The sequence below is a fragment of the Solanum lycopersicum genome, chromosome 2, assembly GCF_036512215.1.
Source record: "Solanum lycopersicum chromosome 2, SLM_r2.1".
In the NCBI taxonomy this organism is placed as follows: domain Eukaryota; kingdom Viridiplantae; phylum Streptophyta; class Magnoliopsida; order Solanales; family Solanaceae; genus Solanum; species Solanum lycopersicum.
In genome coordinates, this window is record NC_090801.1 from 69772559 (window position 1) to 69793205 (window position 20647).

Below are 20647 nucleotides of genomic sequence, written 5' to 3' on the forward strand. Positions count from 1 at the left end.
AGTATATTGAGAAGCAGGTATTAAGCTCGTAAACTCACTTAACACGAGTATTGCTTTTTCAAAAGAGAACTAGGGGGTTGTGCCCGTTCAAAAGACATACTCAGTTTAATCATCAAAAGCAAACTATTAAAAAGAAAACTTATAATATGATTGAATCAAATTGAAGCGAGAATTTAGTAACTCAGTTGATTGGCTACTGAACTTTTACTAGTAGTACATTTTATATTAATTGCATTAGTATCTAGCAACCCAAAATTGTCAATTCGTATTCTTGGCTCTATCCTACGTACAATTATTGGAAATTTTTCCTACATTTTGTACCTTTCTCTTAACAGAGAATGGTCAGTTGGTTTGCTATACGTACATTTATAGGTAAAAAAGAACAATTTGTATTGACATTCATGATTCTAGTCCGTTTATATGATCAATTTGAATAAGGGCAAGATGGTCATTGTATACACCAATTTTCTAAGATATAATATTCTCTTGGGAAACTCTCCCAAGAATTATTCTTTAGCATTGGAAAATTATAAAATTTAAGTTGTTCCAAATACACACTCATCTTTTTTTAATCTTTTTTTTTTCTTTCTGTTAGAATGTGTCAAACAGACAAATTGGTTTTACGCGTCGAAGCTTAATTAATTAATAAAATTATATTATATAAAATAAAGTTAAAAAAAAACATCATCAGCAACATAATCCCCACATGATTTTTATAATGAAACTGGATATGATACGACAATGTTTTGTTTATAAATTGGATTGTCGTTGGATTAGTTTAAAAGGTGACTACGAAAGATTATTAAACAACTCTTTAATTCCACTTTGGAGGATAATCACAATTTAGTTCCTTAATTTATTTTTTCTTTCCTGTTTGGTTTAATAATCAACACAGTATATTTAATTTGTTTGCGTGTTTAATGGGTCAACTTTTCAACAGTACATAGACTCGGTTTGTAGTTTCTCTAACAATTTATATACCATGCTATGTATTACATACCCACGCGGGTGTTTAGCTAATGCAATATCTATTATTATGTGATTTAATATAGTACAATTACTATAACTTTAAATACATAGCATATATATATTTGCTTGGTGTAAATACTCGGTGCAATACTATTTTCAAGATGTCATAAAAAGTACCAAGTGAAAATGACTGATTAACAAGCCGCACATCTAGAAAAATGAAAAAATGTAAAATATAAAGAAAATGTCACTTTTATGAAGAAAAAAATTCAATACCTCATATGCATAAACAAGTAAAATTTTGATGATAAACCCCTTCTACATTTAATTCCCGCAGCTGCATGAATGTAATGGCCTAAATTATTCCTATAAACCCGAATAAAAGAAGGAGGTGTTTAATCATGTTTTATTATAAAATTTGAAGAAAAAAAAGATATTAGAAAATTAATTAGAGTTGTGTGGCTATGTAACTTCAACTTGAATTCCGAAGTATTATAGTTAAATATATCTTTTTGAAGTTCAATTTTGAAAAAAAAAATTCATGATGAAAACGCTTCCTATATGGAGGTGTAATTCGTAATAGAGTGAATATAACAAACCCCACCAGTTGTTGACCAAACAGACTTATTTTGTTTTGATATAATCAAAAGAGTCGTCAAGTCGAAACATTCTTGTCAAGTCTTGCAGTTTACATTAAATTATGAATACCGCTCAGCATGTAACTCCAAATTAGCCTGGCAAGTGTAAACGGTATAGTAGAGTCGCATGTACTTCTTCCATTCAATAATTATTTATTTTTTTAAATATTATACTTATTATATTCAAAAAATAATATTGTAAAATTGTCATTCAATTTATAATTTATTAAAAAGTGTGTTAAATTAATAATAGATAATTATTGTTAGACAAAGAAAGTACAGTACATGAAAAAGGAGAGAACGTAAACATACATACCAATCTGTTTTACACCTCCCCAAAAAGGTAATTACTCCCCCCTCTCAATTTTTATCCTTTTTTAGTTACTCTCTATTTTTCTATATATAGTATTCACTTTTGACATATTTCATTCAAATGTACAAACATCTTAACCATTCAGATTCAGATGTTATAATCTTAATAAACTTGTTCATATTTAATTTGACATATTTCTTCAGCTGTGTACAAACATTTTAATCATTCCAATTTAGACATTCTAATCTTGTTGAAAACTTATAATGCCTTAAATACCAGGTTTTAGCCAAAAACAGAATTCAAACTCTTTTAACAATACATCTAATCCATATAGTATGTATTGTACTTTTTACCCTGAGGTAAATTGTATAAAAGAATCCTTTATATCCATTGCTTTTAAGATCTTTTTTACTTTTCAATATTATATAGGAGAGATGGGAAGGAAGGAAATTACAAGATAGGAATCAAAATCATACCAACAAAGTTGAAAGTTCAAATAATCAACCGACTAAACTAAACTAGTAGAATCCTATTTTGCGGAGTTGTTCTTTTCTTCCTTCACTTTTTCTGACTAAAAAAATACATTTTCAAAGAGGGAAGGGTGATAAATATAATGTTTGAAATGGAGACTTAGCTTTTATAATGAAGTAGTCAAAGAGTAGAATGGAGTCATGAGTAGGAGCCCAAGGGACAAGGGGATCAGCTTTTTGTTCTGTTTAAGTTGGAGTCCCACCACTGACTCCCATTAGGAAATGCTTTGTATGTATCAGTAGTCAGCTGCCTCTCATTATTAAGTCCCTCTCTAAGCTATTCCTGTTGCAGACCATGTGAATATGTGATAGATAGTACTACTACACCTTATTTTCCTTTTCTACCATCATATGCTTATGGCTTTGTGACATTCAAACACCTAGATAGGAATTCACAACAAGATTTTCATGCACAAATGCTCATACCTGAAACATCATGCCTTTCAACCAAAACCACAAACAACGTGACACTACTCTATATCACCTTCTAACTGTGAGGTTTATGGAGCGACAACTAAATGTAATTCATTCCAAAGTAATTCCTGTAACAAAAGAACATAAATAAAAACGCCAAAAGAAATGGAAAATTTCATCGTTATATTATATATAAAAAGGTTTCATGAAAACATAATCACGTTACAACTTCAACTCATTTTATTTTCCTTCCTGGGTTTAAACCTCACCATTAGTATCCCTTCCAAATTGAACTTTGAAAGTTCAATTGTCACAATGGGAACATAGATCGTCATAATCCCAGCAAGCATGTAAATGTCCATCAATCATAGCTCCCATTAACAAGGAACATCAGTTGGAGACTAGCAAGCAAGTGAAACATCAAAAGCTCAATCTTATATCACCATTCTGAACAAGGGGAGAAGCAGTAAAAACCTATATAATTGTTAATAATACTACAGTTATAGTAAAAAAATATCACCAAGTGTCTAAAACAAGTGTAATAGATTGTTCCTAACTCTGCACTCCCTTTTCTCTTCTTCTTCTTTTGTTTCTCCCATCTTTTCCATAGGGTCCCATATTCGGCCTGGCAGAGAAAAGTCTTTGACAGTATCATTACACTTAAACAACTAAAGTAAATTCCACCAAATTAAAAATCATTTGGGAGAAACACTAGCCCTAGATTCATCAAACGTTCATAGTACAAACAGATTTACTAAGCCTGATGATGTAATAACATACCTACAAGTTCAGATTATCGGGATTGAATATGTTACAGATGATAGCAGTTCCTCTCGTCGATTAAATAATAGTAAAACTCAAACCAAAGCATCTCTCTGTGTGCTTTTATCAAGTATCAAACTGAATCATCCCTAGTCTTTTTTTAAAAAAGCTCGTATTGAGAGTTCAGATCCTAACCACTTGGTTTCCGTCTTACACTTGTTTGCTGAAGGAAGTTCAATGTCACAGTATTAACAGATAATTACAATTCTACCATGCTGAAAAATCTTTAAGTTCTGCTGTTGATGAGCCTGTTTTTCTCTTCTTCACTACAGAAATAGGTGGCAGACTGCTATCAGAATAAGTTTTGGAATCAGCCTGTGCAGCCCTTGCTTTCAAATACTTCCCAATTCCACTGCCAACAGCTTGAATCTCTGAGGTTCCAGTTCCAGGATTGCTGTACCATGATCCAACCTTCTCCTGGAACACAGGAAGAGAAAAGAGATAAACAGAGAGTATTAACAGATCCAACAAAACAAGCAAAATGGATGTCATTGAAAGGCTAAAAAAAAGAATAATACTAACATTGTCTGCATCTTCAGTTTTGTTGTCATCGTTTGTTTTCTCCTCTTCTTCATCAAGCTCTGCATAGGGGTTTACATAAACTTCTACACTTATTATCTTGATTTCTTCCTGCACAGACAGTAAAGCAAAAGGTTCAAAAAATATCTAGATTGAGAAATGAAAATACTGGATATGCAGAGAAAAAGCAGCAAGATTTTCAAGTCTGGGCTTTCTTGGACAGAAATGAAGATAAATGGAGGATTGAACAAAAATAGCCAGACAAATGAACAAATAAATGATATCTGGAAGAACATAAAGTCTTCTTTGGAAAATGAAAGTATTAAATGTGACGGTATAAAACAACCCAACAGCTCACAATTGGCAGAAATGGCACAACTACAGTCTTTTTACAGCTCTTTACATATGTATCATATCCTGATATGATCCTATCACTCCACTTTCTACTGAAACCTGAAAATCAAGTCGAACTTTGGGAATGAAAGATCTTTCCCCCTATTTCTCTTTAGACAAGTAATTCATTTTTAAAAAAAATTGTTAGCATACCATTTTGATAACCACAGATAGAAAAAGCTAAGCATGATGACTGACTGCAAGAATGGAGGAAGATAAATTAACACGCACATGCAGTACAGGTCTACTTGAAAAGATCTTCAAATCTCATCCTTATCCCAAAGCTTAACAGGTCAAAACAGATTATTGACTTGTTTGGTCTTTGATTATGAGCTGTTTCTAGTAATTTAATGAAAAAATAAAAAATTATCCCAAAAGCAGAGCAGCTCAACTGAAATTCTTGACATGATCATATTGGATTAGGAAACTCTTTCTTATGATTTAATAAGCAATCCCTATTAGAGAAATATCAGATCGATCACTATAGTTGAGAAGTATCAGTATTCGGTATATCAATGTCTAATCACGCAATACTGGTTCAACAATGGGAACTAACCACATAGCTTTCAGACACATAGATGGAGTAGCTATTTCGGCTATTGCTGGTATGACTAGTCTTTTATAGTAGTTCTTCTCCCTAAGTTGGTTAAAGTGTTAATCAATCAAACCATATTCATTGATTCACCAAGGCATGATTCGAGATCTAAGTTGAAGAATGAGAGTTAAATATAGAGTTACTCTTCCTACTAACCAGAGGTCGGTCATCGTCATCAACAGGGACTTTCTCCATGGTGGAAAGTGTTGGCAAGCCTCCAACAACCATACCAAAGACGGTATGTTTGAAATTTAAGTGAGTGGCAGACTTGTACAGGATGAAGAACTGTGAGCCATTTGAGTGAGGACCAGAATTAGCCATGCTAACAACACCTCTACCAGAATGCAGCAACTTGGAGTGCACTTCATCCTTGAAGGGCTTACCCCAGATCGACTCACCTCCTTTCCCTGTCCCAGTTGGATCACCACCTTGAATCATGAAATTCCTGCAAAAGTGGACAAATAAGTTCCTTGACATTCAATATTTCCTATTGATAAACAGAGATTTATTTATTTTATTTTTTTGATAAAGAAAAAGATTTTACAACTATTTTCAAGTAAAAAAGGTAATAATTACCGGATGTTTCTGTGAAAAGCTACTCCATTATAATAACCTTGTTCACAAAGAGTAATGAAGTTCTCACATGCCCTTGGAGTTATGTCACAATGAAGCTCAATGTTCAAATCACCATGTGTTGTATGCAGCTGGACATAACCTTTCTTCTTGGGATTTTTCTCAACTTTAACATATTCATATTCATTCTTTGTTACCGGATCATAGGAGGTGGAAGTGAAGGATCGAGAAGCAGCACCAGTGGTAAAACGACTCTTAACCTGAAAGAGTTGAACAGCTTTATAAATCACTTTGAATAAAACAACAGATTTTTATCATGGGTCTATGTGTAATTTTCTTGTTGAGCGTCTCTATTATATTTTTTGGACAAGTAAAAATTATTGCACCTCAACATTATAGAGGTTAAGATTAATCAACACCAAATAGAATGCAAAATTCCAAATACAAGTCAAAGTCCGTTTTTTTATGACAAGGGAAACCGATCAATTTGAAGTTAAATGTTCATTAAAAAAAAGGGGGGGGGGGGGGGGACCGCAGCCGCTACCCTTTGAGTGCACAGGGTAAAACCCCTGCTCCTATGCAATAGCTCGCAAACCACATATGAGAGGTAACCCGCATTGTTTTAACCAATTAAAAAGGGCACACCTGATAGCTAGCTACCTGTAAGGCAAGGTGTATAAAACATTTTGTTTGTGTCCCATAACAAAGAACTATATGTTTCTTAATTAACGTGTGAAGAAGGAATATTACACAAGCAGAAAATTCTTATAACATACATCTATACTAAGTGTACACTTGCAGGACATGGTTGCAAATTGGATTATCCAGATGAAGAAACCATATTGACAAGCCACAAGGAGGTCAAAAAATCAACTATGCCAAATCCCAAACAACTTATGGTCAGCTGAATGAATCCTTACTGACCATGCTTCTCTATTTCAACTCATCTAGGCTTGTATAATACAATTCAGTAATAATAATAACAGCAATTACTAGAGGTTTTCAATACTTTCATCTGGCATACAAATCTCATATGGAACCAGAAAACTCCTAGAAAAGTAAGACCTAAAGGAAATACTACGTGGATAAAACATGCTTCCAATTAACAGGTATTGCCTATATAGATCTTTTCTTCTATTATGTGCTATTTTCGATACGAGGCAAGGCGACAAAATCATGATCTATAATTAGTTATAAAAAAAATTCTAGAAATAGACCAGAAAGTAATATGGGTAAATTCCTAAAAAGCACACCATATATACTGGAAATCTAGCATGAACATATAGGTTCCCAATTGAATAGTGTAAACTATGCATGTAAGTTAAATATCTACTCTTTGTGAATTGATCCAAAGAAAGCAATGAGATGTTTGCTTCCTAAAAACTAACCAGCTTAGCATTTACTGGAGTCCTTTCACCCGCCATGTGCAAAGCTATCCGCGCAGCTGTTTTATCAGTTGAACCAGCCTTTGCAGCAGCAGCACTTCTTCCATGAACTGACGCAGATGCAGCATCCACAATGCTGAAAGTCTGCTGCGCTGTTCCTTCACCATTTTCTTTTGTTTTCGCGTCATCTTTGATACGTGATCTTGCAGCTAAAATAGCCTCAAGAGCAGCAGCTCTTTCATTCTGTGCCTTGTTCCCACCTCCACCATGCAGTGCAATCTCTTTCGCTTTCTCACTTCCAAGTTCCTTGAGCATTTGCTTGATGTCCCCAGTAATATTTATGTTGTATGTTGGGTCAGAATGCATTTTCTGTATTTCTGATGAAGTACCAAGCACTAATTAGAAGAAGTGGACCATAATTGCAGCAAAACCTGTGTAATTAAGAGAATCACTCACCTTCATCGTCAACCTTTAAATTTTTCTTAACATGATCAAAATCTAGAAGCACCTTGGTGTCCAGTGCATTAGGATTCTGCAGTTAGATGTTCAAATATATCATATAAACAACATTCTCATTAATCATCTATAACAGTTAAGAGGAAGGATAGTAGTTTAAAAGCTTACTTGAATTGTTATAAGGTCTTCTCTAGAGAATGCTTCATCAGTGAGAAGCTCCTTCCAGTTCTTTGTTTTGATATTCAGTTCTTTAACTGCCTAAGCAAGAAAGCCAGGATCAAACTCTCCATACAAGGAATAGAAGATGCTCTTTTCTTTGAAGGACACATATGAATAGTGGTCAGGAGACAAATATCCATACCTCATAACAGAAAACATTTCCCGTAGTTCTTACAGCAACTATATGTGTGAACTCTGTAAAAACCTTGTTCAAGACCGGACAATGATACTCTCCTGAAACAATAAAACACCAGTTTTCAACCCTTTCCTGGAAAATGACAACTACTAATATGACTGCCCTCCCTAGAGCTAGTAGAATTTCTAGGTATAGCTATCCCTGATTACCAAAGGCTAAAGACCCAAGATTTCATCCTTAAACTGTGATGGAAGTTTGAACGGATGACTGTGAAAAAAGTAGGCATAAGTGTTTATCGATCATCCCACATTCAATGTCAGAAGACATATACAATGATTGTACAACTACAAGTATAACTTTTTTGTTCTTTTAAGTATAAAATTCGTGTTCAAATTGGATTTCCCGTCAAATTCCAAAGCTAATTACAAATTGGATATCTTCAAAACAAGGTACTACCTTCAGAGTTCTTGTGGAAAGTAAGAGGAATTAAGTCTTCTTGCTTCATAGGTGCCCCAGTTACTGGATTCCTCCCATATTTCCTGATGTATGGAACTATATGCCTGAAAAAAGAAAAAGAAAACTACAATAATGGATACTCCGGATGAAAATCCCATCAAGAAACGGAAACTCTGAATCCAAGAAATACTGACATTATTTCAAAAACATTGCCATCTTTTGTGCATACTGGGTCCTCGAACGGTGTAAATGTAAGACTGCATATAAAATTACACGCCAAATTTAACAAAACATATACTTCACAAAAGACGATAATGATGTAAACAATCAATATAGCAGAGAAAAAAACTTACGCGCAGCAATAGAAGGGAAGCCGTTTAAAAGGGGTTTTAAGTTCTTTCGATTTAGCGCCACCCCATTCAGTTGCCCATTCTGTCTTGGTTATAAACATTCGATCTTTACTGTGTTGTTTCTTCCCCATGATGCCTTTCTTGTAAAAGACTATAATCTCTCTGAATTAGGGTTTTAGCAGAACACTTTTATTTTCCAAGAAACAAGAAATCTTGTTGACTGTGTTCTTGAAATTGCTTCTTGTGGCGATACCGTTTTACAGTATCAGATAAATCTCTGTGTGGCCGCTTTGAACCTTCTTCTCCGGTGTGCGTTTCCCTTTTTTCTAAATCTGGACCTAACTTGAACCCGAATTTATAATACATTGGCCCGGCCCGTATTTAAAGAGGTAATTTTACATTTAACCTCGTTATTGTTAGATTTTTATTTTGATCGTTGTGATACTTTCCTACACAAATTTAAACCTTAATTAAATAAAAATGGGCATTTTTATTGTTTTTTATATAGAAAAAACACATTATGTGAAATGGAGCTCAGATTTAATTTTTAAACTAAATAATCTTTTGATATAAAGTATAAGTACAAATTTAACAAAACATATGAAAAGTTAAATATTTCAAAATTAGTACTCAATTTGTTAAATTTATCAAAACTCATAATTATTATAATTAATAGAAGTGTTCATTTCAATTAATTAGTGATTAAATTATAAATATATTCAACAAGCTATTTTTATAGCAAAAAATTATATATATATATATATATATATATATATATATATATATATATATAAAATAAAAATAAAAAAACTGACTGCTACATATTGTCTTTTCTTTGTCCATGAAAAAATGGAAAAGAAATGGTGATATACCGCATTTTCTTCCTCCAATGAAAAAAAATGAGGAATCCATTTAAAAATTTCAATTGTAAACTTACTCTCTGATCAAAATATTTTATGCCTCAAACTTACTCTAAACAAGATCTATTTATGAAATATCTCAAAAAGTCAAAGGGAAAGAAAAAAGGAACAACTATATCATATTTTTTTTGTCTCAAAAAGTCGTAGTTTGATTTAATGCGAAGTTTTAAAAGTTTTTAAAAATTTTTTGTGATTTAAAATATTTTTTTTGAAAAAAAAAATTGGCTTAAAATATGTTTTAGATAATTGACTATAAATATTTTATTAATGAAACGAAGTCATTATTATCTCCGTGATCACTAATTTCATTATTTATTTCCGAAAATCCCCATCATTTGTGCCCCTATGTTGTAGTTACTGAGAATACGTTTGAATTGATGTAAAAGTCGATCAAACATATTTTCAAGTCCATTCTTACTTCTGAAAGTGTTTGACAGTATATAAAATAACTTAAAATAAGTTTAAAATGTTTGACAAGATTAAGAAAGTGTTTGAATTGGCTTAACAGTTAGTCAAACCTATTTTAAGTCAGCTTTTGTCATTTTAAAGTGTTTGAAAAATATAAAATTACTTCAAATAAGACAAAAAATTAACTTAACCAAATTTTAATTTAAAAATCATTTAAATTTAATTTATTTTTTTGACTTAAAAACTATCCAAACGGGCTCTAAGTTCAGCCCAATGAGTTACAGGCTTGAGACCCAGTACTACTTCGTCGTAACTCAAACTGTTTGGGCCAACATTGTCGCCGCCGGAAACCCCTGAAGAATTACTCAGAAATCAGCGACGATGGGTGGTGACCGGTGTAGAAGCACGAGTAGCAGTAGCAGCAGCAGTGAAGAGGATGGAGATGCTGATTGGAGAGCCGCCATAGATTCTGTTGCTGCTACAACTACATTTGGCAAAACTACCGCCAAAATTCATTCATCAACTACTGCTACTAACGGAGAATCTATTGCCCATCCATTCCAAGAAGATGAAATAGATACTATCCAACCCCAGAAGCTCAAACATTATCAAATAAAGGTACTTTCTCATTTGCTTACCTGTGTATTACACCTTGCAACTTTTGTTAACTGAGTATTCCAATGATGTTATCGTAATACTCTAGAAATCCCTTCATTTTAATAGATTTGATTCTACGGAGTCTATCTCTATTCTCATACCCTAATTATAGTATGCCTTATCATGCTAGCACTAATAACAGGACAATTGGAACTGTAGTAATTTTCCCTAAAGGCCTTCAACAACATTTTGGTCTATCATGTTTTTGCCATTGCGGTCATTACTTGATGAATAAATTCATGAATGGACACTAACAGGGCCTGAAGACTTTGGAAGACATTTTAGACAAGACTTTAGACATAGTGAGACGCGTTGATGATGCTTCACAGGAAGAAACACCCTCAATGAATGGAGGTGGAGTCCGGTTGTTTAGGCGTGCTCCACCTGGGATTCTGTTTGATCACACAGGTAAAAAAAATAATCTAAAGCAAGTAATTTAATGATTGTTATGTCTGCTTAAATTTGTTTGTTGTTTGTTTGCTTAACATTCTTAAATCCCCACTTTTACTACATTGACCAACCTTGATTAATAGAAGCGTAAGCTTGATACTGTGTTAACATGCTTTCTCTTATGGGATAAAAGTTTATTAGATGCATAATGGAAAAGCCATGTCCTTTACCCATGCTGGAAGGAAGAGGCAGGCCAATTTCTAAATTCTAACAGCAACTTGCGTTCCTTCATCCTAAATTTCCAGGCTATCGTTTAGATTTGAAATTTTTGTTTCACCTACTCTTTATCGCTTTAGTAGAGATGTCAACACTTAACAGAAACTAACTAAAGGAATAATCTACTGAATGACTACCCTTAAATTTTGAGGAGTCAAGCGACCAAACTACAGAAATTTTGGCGGTGGGGGGTTTGTTTAGTGCGTTTTACTTTACTTACTAGACTAATATGATTTGGAATTAATTTGTTCTGATGGTCACTACTTAGATGGAGAAAGTCAAGGATGTGATTGAAAGGAATGATGAAAATTCATATAGAACTTATGGAGTAAGTTCACAAAAATATTAGGCATATTGAATAGACAAAGGACATAAAAACGTCTCTTTTTTCTAATTTATTTTGATTAAGGGGGCAGGGAAAGGATGGGTATCGTGTACTAACTGTTCCTAGACAAATACACCGCGGAATGGATTCATTGCCCAATGACTTACAGGAGGGAGAACTGGGTGAATGAGATGGGTTTTACTACTTTGCCTCCTTCGCGGCCTGAAGTCTGAACACATTGCTATCAGAGCAACTATAGCTACATATTGTTGAGAGGGTGCACACTTTAGATGTCAGTAGTAAGACTAGAGCCTAAAACTAAAACATTTGTCTCCCTGCTTTGTTGCTAGATGAACTCCAAAAACCCAGAAAGAAACCAAGAATTCGTCCTGGGAAGGAATTTGAGGAGAACTCAAAAGAGGTTTGTCTTTTCTACTTCTCGTTTTGATTCATAGTTGGTGAAATCTTTTATTTTGAACTCTCTTTCCACCTCGCTGTTTTGTTATTTCACCTTCTCACTCAGTCCATTATTGTTGCCACAGTTCAAAAACCAAATCAAGTCCATTGCTGTTGATGGGATGGATATTTTAGCTGCATCTAAAAATGCTTGCCAGAAATCATTGGCCAGACTAGAAGCAAGAGAAGCAGCAGCTAAAGCAGCTGCTAAAAGAGAGGAAGAAAGAGTTGCAGCATTAAAAAAAATTAGGGGGGAGAGATGGCTCCCTGCTGTGGCCAGAGATATGCAGTCAAGACTTCAACGACGTTAACACCTGTAGATGGACTATGCTTCCATTATTCAGCACTCAATCTTTCATTTCTTTTACTCTTTATAGTTTCTATGGCTCATTTCAGCCTGTATTTTATGTTAGGCCACCTGAGCTGCTGTCCTTGTCAGTTCCAGAAAAAGACATCGACACTGTTACTGTATTGCCAAAAGAAAGGAAGAAGAATTTCCTTCTGATTAAATTCCTTTGACATTTCTATATTAAGTTCAAAATTTTGGTTATTAGTACGGCCACTAGCAATTGGCGTCAAGGCAAAGCATTTCTGCGTTCATTTGCAACCGAGGATCGACCGGTGTTGTTAGTGAAGGCGCCGGTGATTCTTTGGTTCATGTTTTTATTTTTTTTGAAAGAAGTAGCTGTGCAGACCTGACAAGCCCTCAATGTAGTAGTAGATACAAACAAGAAGCTTAAAATACTTGTAAACTTGTACAACCTTAAGTAAACAACTCTTCTTCTATTGTTATCATCACCATCAAAGTGACAAATGAGAAGCTGCCAAAAAATCTCAGAAAACTTGAAAATAAGGAATTGAACCGTCTAATAATCGGTTAATACAAAGCCACCTAGGAATAATCTCCACAGTGCTGATCCTTCAATGAGTAATCATCACCACTTGTGGTGTAAATACCGTCTAAATCTCCCTTTATTCTTCTCAGCAGAAACTGCACCATGGGATGCTGCAACCCAAGGACAAGGAAAGCCCTCAAAATAGGCTGTGGCATCACCGCAATTCTGCTAATTATTCTTCTTATCGTTGCCATTACTCTATATTTCACTATCCTTAAGCCAAAAAGTCCAAAAGTCACAACTCAGTCTGTCGCATTAGAGACAGTAAGATTAGAGCCATTTCCAGCATTTCATCTCAACATAACAATTGGCCTAATCCTCACTATCCATAACAGGAATTATGGTAGCTTCAAGTATGACAATAGCAGAGCTTATGTGACTTACCGCGGAGATCCAGCAGCAGAAGCACTAATTGAAGCAGACACCATTCCAGCTAGAGCAGATCATGATTTGAACACAACTGTGCTAATTGATTCAGATGGTTTCTCTAAGAATCCTAATTTCTTAGGAGATTTATTATCTGGTTGCTTGAATTTTACTTCATCAACCGCTTTACATGGGAAGGTCACTGTATGGAAAATCTTGAAGCTCAAAGCCAGAACAGTTAGCACCTGTGACATTTCAGTTTTCACCAAATTCCAGAATGCATCTTCTGTATGCAAATCCAAAATTAAGCTCTGATTTTTGTTTATTCATTTTCCTGCTATTCTTTTGTCTATTTGTTCTCGTTGACGATGAAGAAACCATATCAATAAACTAGCAAGAGCCCACGTATGATTTGAAAACCAAACCTCAATTACGGTTCTTGCTTCTAGAAACTAAACATCGTTATTAGCTTCACTTGAACAAGATTAGGGATTTAGGTCTGTTCGGGGTTTCTAGAAGCATGTTTAGAAGACAATATCTCAGTGTAGCACATGAATGCAATGCTTCTTTCTGTGATATGATCATAAGCGTTGTATAATAGCAAAGCTAGCCTTCAGTTTACAAACTAAATTTATATACATCGTTTTCCACTTATACACAGGGGAAACATGCAGTTTCCTTAACATCTCTCTGAATCTCGCTTCAACATAAGGTCCTAAACAGTTAAGCTTTCAGGTATCCATTTCTGTCCAAGTATGAGATCACTACATCAGCAAAGTCATTAGGAGAATCACATAGCCCTTGGTTCTGACGCAACACTATCTGCACAACAAAGACCAGATATAATTAGGGCTTAGAGAAAAAAGCCATAATGCACATTCAAAGAAAGTTGAGTCTCAATGGCAAAAACAGAACGATTGAAATTACTTATCTTCAGTTTCAAAATTTTAGTAATAGCCCCTAAAGTTAGGGAAATGTTGATTATCTGAATACTGACAATTACTGAATATATGAGTGACCACTCTATCCTCAAATCAATAAGCATGTCAAATTAGTTTAAGCAAGAAGAGAAACTTGTCTTACCTCTGCTTTAAGTGGTGGCTCATAAGGATCATCAATACCAGTAAAACCTGCAAATTGCCAAAATCCCACATTATAAAATCACCTTCAAGAGCCAAGATCAACCAAATGACAAAAATGAAATCAGCAGAGGAGATGGGATCTCCTGCCTACAGCAGCAGGGACACAAAAGTTTAAGTACCAAGTAACTTAATAGCTAAGAGAGAATCAAATTCAATTCTCTTTCTTTCTCAAAATTAATCTAAATCATTAGTGCAAGAGTGTATACAAGTATACAACTACATGAATATACTTCCTAGTCACAAAAGGAAGAGATGCCGAGATAATAGATAAAACCTTTTATCTTTCCTGCTCGAGCTAGCTTATACAATCCCTTAGAGTCCCTTGTCTCACATACATGTAGAGGAACATCCATGAATACCTAAAAGTTAGCCAACTTAAACAGCTCGTTAGATATGCCTAACAAGCAAGGTGTCACTTGAGAAGCTAATTCATTGAGTACCATTATTTGTACAAACCTCAATGAAATCCCCTTCAGGTAGTGAAGCACGGCAAGCATCTCGCTCCTCTCTGTAGGGAGATATTAAACTGGCAATGCAAATAACTCCAGCATCCACAAAAAGCTTAGCCACTTCCCCTGTAAAATAACCATTTACAATTACTAGATCCCAGAAGGAACAATATGATGGCTTTGAAACATGGAGAAGGTAGCAACCAACCGATCCGCCTTATATTTTCTGTCCGATCTTCAGCTGCAAAACTGAGGTCACGATTTAGACCATGGCGAACATTATCACCATCAAGGATGTAACTGAGTTTTCCTCTAGCATGTAAACAGCGACCTAGAGCACATGCCACAGTGCTCTTCCCTGTAAACATTTTTAATATTTAAAAATGAAAAAAAAGAAATGCCAGGCAATATAAGCAATAAGGATAAAAGTATTGCTTGATGCCTCCTTCTTCTCCTTTTTTTTTGCGGGGGGGGGGGGGGGGGGGGGGGGGATTTAAGCAACGTCAAGAGAACAAATAACTTGTCCTGTATCAAGATGTTTTGCTACAATCATTCCATGTGCTTCTAATCATATCTACACTCATAATAACTAGTAGCTTGTTTACAAATAATTTTTGAATTCAACTAGGCAGTTGAAAGAGACCAGGTTGAAATTGCAATCGCGTGAACCATTTGAATGCTGACACGTTTGAATTACTGTTTTCCATTATTTTAGCTACAACTCTTCCCTTGTCTACTGATGAATGGCAACTCAAGAAAAATCGGTATTCATCAAGCAAACTTCTGGTAGGATAAATATCCAAAATTTTATACTTATATGATTCTGCTATTTCTTGATGTTCCAGTGTAATCAACTAAGCATGAAGCGGAGAACATAAAACTGCAGGAGTATACTATAGCTGAATGCTGATCACAGATTTTCAAGAAGGAATAAAGTTGGCATGAGTTCCACAATTAACCATCTAGTAACTAAAAAATCATAATCAAATATCAACATGCTACTACAAATGAAGGGATCATTACAAATACACTGAATGTGATGCAGAAACGAAAGACAGCCTAATCTTTCTTTTTATGAGAGCCTAATCTTATGATCTACAAAAGCATCATGGAATTCTGCTAGTATTAGATGAATCCATTGATCAAGGCCGAAAAGGAAAAAAAGAACTAAATAGGAAAAAAAACACTATCTAACTAAATCCATTTATGAGTAAGCCTAATCTTATGATCTACAAAAGCATCTTTGAATTCTGATAGTTTCAGATGAATCCATTGACTAAGGCTGAAAAGGAAAAAAAGAACTAAATAGGACACTATCTAACTAGTACTTCAAAATCAATCAAATGTTAGGTTGCGACATTTTTGGTTTAAATCTTGAATTTGCATTTAAACCCACAGTATGTTGAAAAAATAGCTTATGGAGAAACTTCAAATGCATTTGTTGGTAACAGAATGGAAGATTATAACATTTCAGACTTGTGCACTGTTCTGAAGTATCATACGCATGTACAGAAAACAAAACCAAACCAAGAAAATACAGAAGCATACAGTACATCTACATCAAATGGTAAAAAGTATCTGCAAGAATATAAAGTGATGGAAAGGTGTAGAAAATTTGATAACAGATATGAGCTTATGGGATGTGAAACAAACCTGAACCACTGAGACCAGTTATCCATATAACACAGCCCCTTTGCTGAAGCAACTCCTGTCTGTCACTTTTCTCTACAGAGCATTTGTGCCAAACAATGTTTGTTGAATTCCCGTTTGTAGAAGTCAGGGATATACTTTTACCTAGTTAGATTATTCACCACATCAATAACTATAACTTTTTTAACACGCAAATTACATTTAATACCTCCACTGAAAATAATAAGCCAGAAGTAAAGAGTACCGTCCGGCTATTGCACATAAGCAAGAAAAGATATGTCCAAACAATCCAGATAAAATCAGAGGTAAAGAACTTCTAATGCTTCCACAGGATACAACAGGAAATAGCAATATGAGCCAAAAATCAGAATTTGACAGCCTTCCATACAAAGAGAGATTCAAGATTTTAAAGTCGGCTGGTGTGATTGCTAATTGCACCAACTACTTTTTCATTCTAATACTTCCACAGGATACAAGAGGAAACAGCATATGAGTCAGAAATCAGAATTTTACAGTGCTTCCGTGCAAAGAGAGATTCAAGATTTTAAAGTGGCGTGATTGCTAATTGCACCAACTACTTTTTCATGATCATAGTCAAATATACATTGTTAAAATATATGTACTTTTGAGTCCAAAAAAGTAACATCACGCACATTCCATAATAGATTAGCGGTTACAAACATAATGTGCCTCAAGAAAACGGATGAAAATATGTATATCATGTAAAATTTTAAAAGACGATAGAATATAAATACCAGGAAAGCCAGAAAAATCGTTTGCACTGATTTCATCGTTTGAATTGTATCCTGGCTGATGAGAACTTGCGGATTTTCCGTTGATATGAACGATTCTAGAAGTCTCCGTTTTCCTTACCGGCGCTAAGAAGGTGGTTTTCACCTCGGTACCGGTAATGTTGAAGCCCAGTGATTTAGCTTTGCAATTACACGCCTGTAGCTTCAAAATCCCTAACTTCATCGACGCACAGCAAGATGCCAACTGAGGACGACAAATCAAGGCATTGTTTCCGACGACAGTCATCATCAAGCATCTGAACTGGAACAATCTTGAATCCTGATCGATTGATTGTATATTGAAGGGAAAAAATGTACTACTCCGAAGCTAGGGAGGACGAATGAAATTAGGAACGAGGCTGAGCTTTGGTGGGATATTGTGATCACAACATTCACGAGAGAGGAAACGGACGCAATAGATTTCTCTCTTAAATATATAAGCATCTTGGACTCATTGAGGGGGGAAATGGTTTTTTAAGACATTTTTATTTTTAGAGGAAGTATATTTTATTTAATTTACTTTGTTATTATCTGTTAACCTTACATAATAAATCTGTTTAGTATTTCTTTATTCAAAGTTAATATTAAAAAAAGAAAGAAGAGATTATAGTGTGATAATTATAACATTATTTATTTGGTAGATAAAAAGTAAATTCAATTAAAAATGGAAGTTGCATGATTGAAAGGCCAAAGGGGCAAATATACCCCTCTGAATGTGATTTTGGATTTGTATTAAAAATTGATTAAATTAATTTATTATTTTAAATTTTTGTGAGTGCTTGATAAAATAATATATAAAAAATGTGACTCTACCTTTATTATATATTATATAACTTAAAAAATCATTAAAATTTTTATCAAAGATATTTTTTTTTACGCTTAAATCTTTTAAATATCTTTTATCGAACTTTCACTATGCTAAAATTTGCAAAACCAAAGCTTCATAATTTTAACGTGTGAGTCAAATTATTGTAAAAATTGGAACTTAACAGTAACCGTTTAGAATTAAATGCAGAAGCAGATTAATTTGGAAAACTTTGGCAGGACCAATCAACTTCAGATAATTAGTAAAGGGAGAAATAAATAGAAAAAGATTCTTTATTAGTCTAATCTTGACTATTATGAATTTGTGATTTATGAGTAGTAGGAGTTAATTTTGGCATTAAAACTGGGAAATAGCAAAGGTGGTAGACTAAAAATTTAAGCGAAAATACATTTTATTATTTAATAATATTTTTAAAACACCCTTTATTTATATACATATATATTATATTTATTATTATTATTATTTAATAATATTTTTGTCACGCTTCTTTCATATGTGAGTTTAATTTTTTTCATGGACAAATATTTGAAAATTCTTTTTAATTTTGCGAGGCAGTAAAATTCGATTTCAAAACTTCTGCATGCTCAGATACCACGTGAGAAATAGAAAAAAATATTATTGAATTGTTGTATCTACCTAAAACCTTATTTATAGACACTACAATTAACACATTTTCTAACACTACTATATAATCATTTTCTAAGTAGGACACTATATGCTATTCATATTGCTAATACTATTATTATACCTATTTCTATACCAATTACAATTGTATATACTTATTATTGTTCTAACCTCATTTACTAAATAGTATAATTTACCCTTTTTGTTAATATATAGAATTTTTAAAAATTCTTAAAACTGGTTTTTCTTATTTTTAAAAATGTCATGTGGCTTACAAAATTATGTTATTCACTTTTTTACTCAACCAAACCCGAATCGATCAAAACATATCAATTCTTCCTAAATACGATGGGATCAATTCTATGACGATGTAAATAAAATAATTTTTTTTATTTGAGTCGAATCTAGAGACGTAAAAAAGAGTGAGATAATTTATAAAAATCATATGACATATTTTAAATTAAAAAATTAGTATTAATATAAATTTCTTTTTTACAAAAAAAAAAGCTAAATATACGTCATTTATTTGATAATTAGAATATATATACATCATTTTAATAATAGTATAGTTTATTTTTTGGTCGTTCTCGCACGACCTTATCCGTCCCGTAAAAGAACAAAAAGAAGGGAATCGTTATGAAGTGAATCCTAGTCATTATATTTTGTCATATTCATGACTGAAATGAATAAGGAAGATCCCACTCCACCTCTATTCATATGCCAAATTTTAACCAATAATATATATTGAATTAAATTTTAAAATTTATTTGGTTGTAAAACTTGATAGATTTTGAAACTTTTTGAACAATTTTTATCATCAAATAAATATTTTTATCATATCAAAAATATATATACAATCATCAAAGTAAATATTTAAGCAATAAAATTTTAAACTCTTATCAAAAGCCATGTTACACGATCATTTAAGTTGGACATCTCCGCTTGATGAAAATCTAAGCTGTCCATAAAAGGAGAAAATTTAATCTTTAAATATTTTAAATTCTATTTAGATTGAGTTTAGGGGACTCTATTTAAAAAAAAATAAAAAAATGAGGGTAGAAGAAAGAATATCACAACATTGTGGGAGCTTTTTACAGACCTGGGGTCGCAACATAAAGCAATAATTTTAACTTAAGATGAGGCATTGCAAAACACAGATGAAGAAACTTAGAAACTTAGAGGTAGTAGAGATCCGACTCATATTGCTCTCTATAATAGTGCCAAAGATTCTTATGAAATCTTATTGAAGCAAACAGAAAATTATTGGAAACAGAGAGCAAAACAATTTTGACTGCAAAGAGGTGATCGAAATACTCGTTATTTTCATCTTATGGCTACCTTACGAAAAAGAATACAATATCACAATTGAAAGATGAGTCAAGAAGTTGGGTTGATTGGAAGAATGGACTGGTGACCTTATTGTAAATTATTACTAACAATTTGTTCAAGACACAACAGGGTTCTAGTGTCATTATTGACATTGTTGATAGGAATGTTTCTGATGAAATTAATGAGAATTTGAAACGCCCTGTTACAATTGAAGAGATCAAACATGTTGTTTTTAGCATGCAATTCACATGCGCCAGGAAGTAACAATACTAATATTATGTTAATCCCAAAAAAGAAACAACCTGAATTTGTTTCAGATTTACAGTCTGTCTCCCTATGCAATGTTGTTGATAGAATCACTTGTAAAGTCCTTG

At 33.5% G+C, this 20647-nt stretch overlaps 4 protein-coding genes across 6 annotated transcripts; 2 read left to right on the forward strand and 2 right to left on the reverse strand.

Annotated features, from left to right (window-relative positions):
* Positions 1 to 3027: 3027 nt before the first annotated feature.
* LOC101261768 (peptidyl-prolyl cis-trans isomerase CYP65) lies at positions 3028 to 9145 on the reverse strand. 3 transcript variants are annotated; one of them, XR_739546.4, is made up of 12 exons: positions 8772 to 9145; positions 8613 to 8675; positions 8419 to 8522; positions 7969 to 8060; positions 7776 to 7865; positions 7608 to 7683; positions 7155 to 7528; positions 5770 to 6026; positions 5350 to 5638; positions 4209 to 4316; positions 3645 to 4103; positions 3028 to 3489 (listed from the first exon to the last, which is right to left on the reverse strand). XR_739546.4 is itself a non-coding variant. In XM_004231876.5 (11 exons), the coding sequence occupies exons 1-11, from the start codon at positions 8897 to 8899 to the stop codon at positions 3894 to 3896; spliced, it is 1791 nt and encodes a 596-aa protein (XP_004231924.1). In that variant the 5' UTR covers positions 8900 to 9145; the 3' UTR covers positions 3278 to 3893. The 3 variants fall into 3 exon arrangements, 1 of the variants encoding a protein (XP_004231924.1); XR_739545.4 differs by having other exon boundaries at positions 3028 to 3504; XM_004231876.5 differs by having other exon boundaries at positions 3278 to 4103.
* Positions 9146 to 10330: 1185 nt separating this feature from the next.
* Positions 10331 to 12750, forward strand: LOC101263263 (uncharacterized). Its single transcript, XM_004231881.5, has 4 exons — positions 10331 to 10714; positions 11011 to 11161; positions 12095 to 12165; positions 12287 to 12750. The coding sequence occupies exons 1-4, from the start codon at positions 10478 to 10480 to the stop codon at positions 12509 to 12511; spliced, it is 684 nt and encodes a 227-aa protein (XP_004231929.1). The 5' UTR covers positions 10331 to 10477; the 3' UTR covers positions 12512 to 12750.
* Positions 12751 to 13198: 448 nt separating this feature from the next.
* On the forward strand, positions 13199 to 13777 carry LOC138342201 (uncharacterized). The gene has a single exon (XM_069294426.1). It carries the CDS (start codon positions 13199 to 13201, stop codon positions 13775 to 13777), a length of 579 nt encoding a protein of 192 aa, XP_069150527.1.
* Positions 13778 to 14001: 224 nt separating this feature from the next.
* Positions 14002 to 17941, reverse strand: LOC101262973 (adenylyl-sulfate kinase 3). Its single transcript, XM_004231880.5, has 7 exons — positions 17459 to 17941; positions 16707 to 16847; positions 15262 to 15411; positions 15061 to 15179; positions 14879 to 14963; positions 14546 to 14592; positions 14002 to 14284 (listed from the first exon to the last, which is right to left on the reverse strand). Exons 1-7 carry the CDS (start codon positions 17742 to 17744, stop codon positions 14186 to 14188), a joined length of 927 nt encoding a protein of 308 aa, XP_004231928.1. The 5' UTR covers positions 17745 to 17941; the 3' UTR covers positions 14002 to 14185.
* Positions 17942 to 20647: the final 2706 nt, after the last annotated feature.